At 37.9% G+C, this 5,995-nt stretch overlaps 1 protein-coding gene across 1 annotated transcript; it reads right to left on the bottom strand.

The window, feature by feature from the left end:
- Positions 1-1,985: 1,985 nt before the first annotated feature.
- LOC306882403 (G-protein coupled receptor 4-like) lies at positions 1,986-4,474 on the bottom strand. The gene is made up of 2 exons (XM_079436998.1): positions 4,302-4,474; positions 1,986-3,709 (listed from the first exon to the last, which is right to left on the bottom strand). The coding sequence occupies exon 2, from the start codon at positions 3,700-3,702 to the stop codon at positions 2,689-2,691; it is 1,014 nt and encodes a 337-aa protein (XP_079293124.1). The 5' UTR covers positions 3,703-3,709; positions 4,302-4,474; the 3' UTR covers positions 1,986-2,688.
- Between the last annotated feature and the right edge of the window lie 1,521 nt (positions 4,475-5,995).

Below are 5,995 nucleotides of genomic sequence, written 5' to 3'. Positions count from 1 at the left end.
TTATTAATTCTGGCACAAAAATCTCTCAGTGAGACATACTGCAGTTGGAGATCTAAATTCTGCCAGTTTGATTTTTCCCAAAAAGACATTGCTCGAAAGCGACATGTTGGCATTTCACATGGGAAAAGAGCTTACGGATACTTATCATGAAATCACGTGGGAACTTATTTCACTGGTCAAACCTCAGCTTCCTGTGAACGTGAATCACTTGCTCATGTGGCCATGATCATGGATTTTTTTAGTCTGATTCTACATCAAGGAGGTCTTTAACTGTGTTTAGATCTTCACGTTTACGGAACTTAGGTGTTCTGTTAGATGAGTCCTTAAACCTTGACAAACATATCTCCTCTGTAATAGGTTCTAGTTTTTATCAACTTAGCCTGCTATCAAAAATCAAACCTTTCTTAAATCATAAAACTTTAGAGATGGCTGTTCACACTTTTATCACTTCACACGTAGACTACTGCAATTCGCTATACTGTGGTAGTTCTAAGTCACTAATTAATCGCCTTCAACTAGTTCAAAATGCTGCTGCCAGATTCCTTCATAATAGTCGCAAAAGCTCTCACATTACTCCAATTCTGCAGACCCTTCATTGGCTGCCTATTAAATTCAGAATAGATTTGAAAATGATCTTCTTTGTATATAAATCTTTACATGATCTAGCCCCTATTTATTTATCGAAATTGCTGCACCCATATACTCCCTCCAGGTGTTTAAGATCCAGTGATCAGAATCCAAGACTCAAATGCAGAGGGGATCGAGCTTTCTCAGTGGTTGGGCCGCAGTTGTGGAATAACCTCCCTTTCACGAGGTCGCACTAACATATAATTTGATTGAGCAATTAGTAAGCATATTTGGCGTGCTGTCCAGAGGGAGGGCTCCGAGATCGAGATAGAGCCCAAACCCAGAGAACTCCTCCCCATCCCAAGTATGGGATGAAAATAGATTAAGAGTGAGGAGTTGAGGTAAATTGGCTGTATATATACACTCGTACAGTATTGTGCATGTTAAGGTGATTAGCTAACGAGCTCCACCTGGGCCGGACTGATTGATTATCTGATCGTGCTCCTCCCAAACATTGTTAATAAAACATCATTTAGAGATTAGACTTGCCCCTACTCTGTCTACTCTCTCCTAAAAACATTTCTGTTTTCTTTGGCTTATAAATAATTTTAAATTATGGTCTTTGCTTAGTCTTCTAAGGGTTTATACTTTGTTTCTCTTGTGTTATTAATGTATTTACTTATTTTATTATTGAGGCGTGACCCTGTTTTAATTGTTTAGTTGTGCTGACTTTTAAATTTATACTTTTTACTATTTTTGAATTTCTGTACAGCACTTTGGTCAGCTGTGGGGCTGTTTTATACGTGTTATATAAATAGTGACTAACTAGGCCTAACTTAACTTTAACACTAAGAGAAATCAGTCTGTATGGCATTTAAATCTTATATTCCAGATTTTTTTTTTTTTGAGCCAATCACCTAAACCAGGGCTGTCCAAACTCGGTCCTGGAGGGCCGGTGTCCTGCAGAGTTTAGCTCCAACTTGCCTCAACACGCCTGCATGGAAGCTTCTAGTATGCCTAGTAAGAGCTTGATTAGCTGCTTCAGGTGTGTTTAATTAGGGTTGGAGCTAAACTCTGCAGGACACCGGCCCTCCAGAACCGAGTTTGGACAGCCCTGACCTAAACCATAAATGTCATATGACAAATTACACTGGAGCCAAAAGAAAAGAAAAGGATGTCATGACAGTGTTAATTGGCTGATGACACTACAAGAATGCACACAGTCCCCACTCTTTAGCAAATCTATTGAGCTGTAAATAAAATCGAATAAAAAATAAAAATAAATAAAATTTAATTATAATATAAAAGTATTTGGACACTATACAGTGTGTATTATTAAGACCATAATGAAATAGCACAGAATGATTAATTCAGTTCCAGCAGTGTCGACATAGAAATGATTGACAGACAAATAAATTAAACTAAGATCATTTTATTCAGAAATACAGGTCATTTTTATACAAACAACATCAGCCCCTATGTATTCAAATGTTATGTGTTACCTTTTATTGATAGGAAAGTAATATAAGTGTTGGTTAGGTTGGTTATAAGAAAGATGTGCGTATGTGTTTGTCTAGGTTTCGCACCCGAAATAGTATCATCACAGTGTGAATGTGCAAATGAGGAAGTTAGTGATGTACTTCTATTTGAGAGATAAAAGGACAGAGTTGAAATAATATTAACATTAATGAAATAAAAAATAATAATAATAATAATTAAAAATGCTTTGTCAAGGAAACTATAAATGGGGGGGGGAAATAAAAATTTTAATGGGTGATGACAAATTTTGACTGTTCTTTTTAAAATGTAAAAGTTAAACACTATACCACCAAGTCTACTGTCAAAACCATAATGAAATAGAATAAGTATGTTAGTTTTGTTCCAGCAGTGTAGGCATGGAAATGACTGACAGACAAACAAAAAAGTCAGGAGCTAGCAAGGCTAACTAAAAGTGTAGCAATGCCAAATGTCTTCTGATTAAAAATGAACAACAATGCTAAAACATCCGTCTTAGATGATGGCACCACCATAAATCTAATTAAGCCTTTTGTATTAGTTTAGCATCATTTCTTAGTTTGTTGTCCAAAGTGTATTTCAAATACATAACCAGAGGGGAAATCTTCAATCACAGTCTAGAGTGGAACTTGTTGCTTTCTCTGTCCGATACGATCTATTCCTCACTCTCCTCAGGCAGGGCAAGTACTTCTCAGCGGCGGCACGAAAGTCTCTGCGGAGAAAGATGTAAAACACAGGATCCAGCAAACTGTTAAGGCTCAGAAAGCCTCTTCCTAACTGATAGGGCACAAACACAGCCTTCTCCCAAACGCACGGACTGCTGTGAATCAGCAGTCCCACGTACTTTACACAGCCGATGAAATGATAGGGCCCCAGCACCGTGACAAATACGGCCACCAGAAGGGTGAGCAGACCCCTGATACTCCTCTTCTCCTCAGATAAAAGCGAGTTGATTGCCATCAGCGAGCGGACGGTCTCTCTGTGGAGGCCAAGAATGAAGCTCAGGGGTATGATGAAGGACACAAGCAGAGTAATCAGCCTGTAGGTGATAAAACTGCCCTCTGAGGGATACTTCTCGATACAAAGAGTGTAATTCTCCTGCTTGGGAAAGAGCTTGTTGAACGCAATGGCAGGTGGCACCGCAATTAGAATCCAAATGCCGAGGGCTATCCAGCGAGCAAACTTCAAGTTACGGAGATGCTTGAAACTAAAAGGTCTGGCGATGGCCAGGTGACGTTCTAGAGCGATGATACACATGAAGAAGATGCCCGCGTAAACGCTAATGTAAAAAGACAAACCCATGAACTGACAACTCCGGGGTCCGAAGCGCCAGTAGTGTCCGTTTGCATAGTAGTCTATCCACAAAGGCAAGGTCAGAAGCTGAATTAGATCTGCGATCAGAAGGTTGATGACGTACACTGGCAGGACGTTCTCCGACTGGATGAGTCTGTAGAGCCCAAAGAGTGCCAACAGGTTTAAAGGGGTGCCGATGATGAAGAAGATTCCGTACAAGACTGGAAGGAAGATGCCATCTTGACTGAAGTCGATTCCGCAAGAGTTTCCCACAATCGCTGGGGCACTCAAGCTGCTGAGGGCACTAACATTGAAGAGGTTCTTCATCTTTTGTCTATGACAGAGTGGTATTGTGTTGTTTATATGGTTTTAAATCCTATTCACAAAACAAAACTACTGCCAGTAGCAATGCTTTTATGCAACAGTTTTATTTTTATATGAAGCACCGACTAAATATATGCACCATTATACATGGGAAATAAACATTTACAGAACAAGTAATTCAAAACGCTGTAGGGGGAATTCACTAAGACTGAATTGCAGCATTTTAGTTCCTAATTCACATGTGGAATCATTCAAATCAGGTAACGGCACGAATATGCCCTCAAACTGTGAATTTACATTAATGCATTTGATAAATGCTTTTACCTAAAGCTACTACAAAGCCATCCAAGGTATACATTTTTACATCAGCATATATATATATATATATATATATATATATATATATATATATATATATATATTTATATAGAGGACTATTTCAGTACATTTAGTGCCTAGTTAAACTGCATTGCACTTGATTAATGAAAAACCATTTTTACAAAAGTGGCAAAACTCTTCAGTGAATTCACCCTTAAAAATTCTCATTAGGTTAATAACCTAAATCCAAAGGATAAATATGAATAAATCAGAAAAGTACTTACCTAATGTGTTCTGATATCAATCTTGAGTTTCACCAAATAACTGCTGACCGCAGAGACAGCTCAACTCATTTAATTTCCTACAAGAACCTGACCTCATATGATGCAGGGGAAACATAAAAAAAAAACATAAAAATAGGCATATTTTAGTGTAAATGAGCTCAGCACATGACTAACATCAACTAACGCACAAGAGGAAATGTGTCAGGAGGATATGATATTACTGCATGGCTTAGCCAACATTTAACCAACACCAAAACCACTTTTTTTGCCATGTTTGACCAGTAAATATGAACGGTTGCACTTGACAGTCATCTGTACAACCAAATTTGAGCCATATGCATGACAAATAAACTAATATGTAAATAAATTAAATTATTAAATTATTTAAAGACATAAAGATGAACTTAAAATTTTGTTTTACATTGACTGATGCAGTGATCACCTTGGATAATTCTTACACATAATGTGAATTTAGCATGAAAATGTAAACTTTAGTCACCCCTGCCATTGTAGAAATGGTCTATATTTGTCACGAATCCTCGCCTCACCATCATATTGACTCTCACACCACACATCACACTGGACTGCATTTCCCATCATCCATTGCACTGACAACACACACACAGCTGATTCCACTAATCATGCTCACACCTGAAAATGATCACACAACTGATTACACACGCTTTATAAGCCTTGAACTTCCTCTCTGTCTGGGCCAAGTATTGTTCTGTGTACAGCACTCCCCTAGTGTTAGCGGCCTCACTGAGCCATTTTGTGGTTTTCTGTTTAGTTCCAGTATTGTTCTGCATTTATAACTCTCCTAGTTTTAACTCGCCTAGTTTTAACTCTCCAGAACCCTCTTTGTTGTCTTAGTCTTGCCTTGCCTTGTGTGTTTTCTAATGTTTCGATTCTTGCCTGTGTTTCCTGGATTGACCCTTTACTTTGCCGTTTGGACTCTGTTTGCACCTCTCTTGGACCACTGCTCGTTTGCCTGGATTATCTCTCTGCCTCACCCTGTTGGATATTGTTTGCCGATCAAAGACACATGCTTGTTCTAGGAATACTCTTGTGTCTTGCCTGTGCCATACCTGTTCGCTGTTAGATGCATTTCGGGGGAAGGGTCCACAGACCCTCATAGTTGGCCTTTTGGTTAGGTGAGGGGGCATAAGAGATTATTTGTTAAATATAACAAATAGTTGTGTCTGATTGGTCCAAATGTTACATTGCATTACATTTATATTATTCATATAAAATTAATAATTAAAATGAATGATTTCATTAATTGTATTACTTTGATTAATTAAATTTAGACCTTCACCATGTAAAATAAACAACACTTTTATTTAAAAAAAAAAAAAAAAAAAAAGGATTTGAAAATGTGTTAATTGATTTAATCAATTCATCAAATTCCTGTAAAGGTAGCGACATTTTTAAGCACTAACAAGAACTAAATAGGAGAATAATTATTAGTGTGCACTGGTATTTGAAAAAGCTGAGAGAGAAATTTAAAGGCATGTGTTGCGCATTGGGATGAAAACTGTCTGTTCATGTGTCAAAACATTGGTTAAAGTGATGTCAAAGACATGTACAGTGCTGGTGTCAGACAGTCAATTGCATCATCTTCATGGAAAGCAGCTTGGCATGAACATGGAGAGTGAAGGGTAGATTAAAGCTTGGAGCATGTAAAACCAGTT

This window comes from Barbus barbus (genome assembly GCF_936440315.1).
Source record: "Barbus barbus genome assembly, chromosome: 16".
Lineage (NCBI taxonomy): Eukaryota > Metazoa > Chordata > Actinopteri > Cypriniformes > Cyprinidae > Barbus > Barbus barbus.
Note: the sequence above shows the minus strand (reverse complement) of the source record. Positions and strands in the feature narration are given on the sequence as shown.

What these genes read in the sequence shown, in the direction of transcription:
- LOC306882403 (XM_079436998.1), bottom strand. Translation starts at nt 3,702, where the DNA reads ATGAAGAACCTCTTCAATGTTAGTGCCCTCAGCAGCTTGAGTGCCCCA.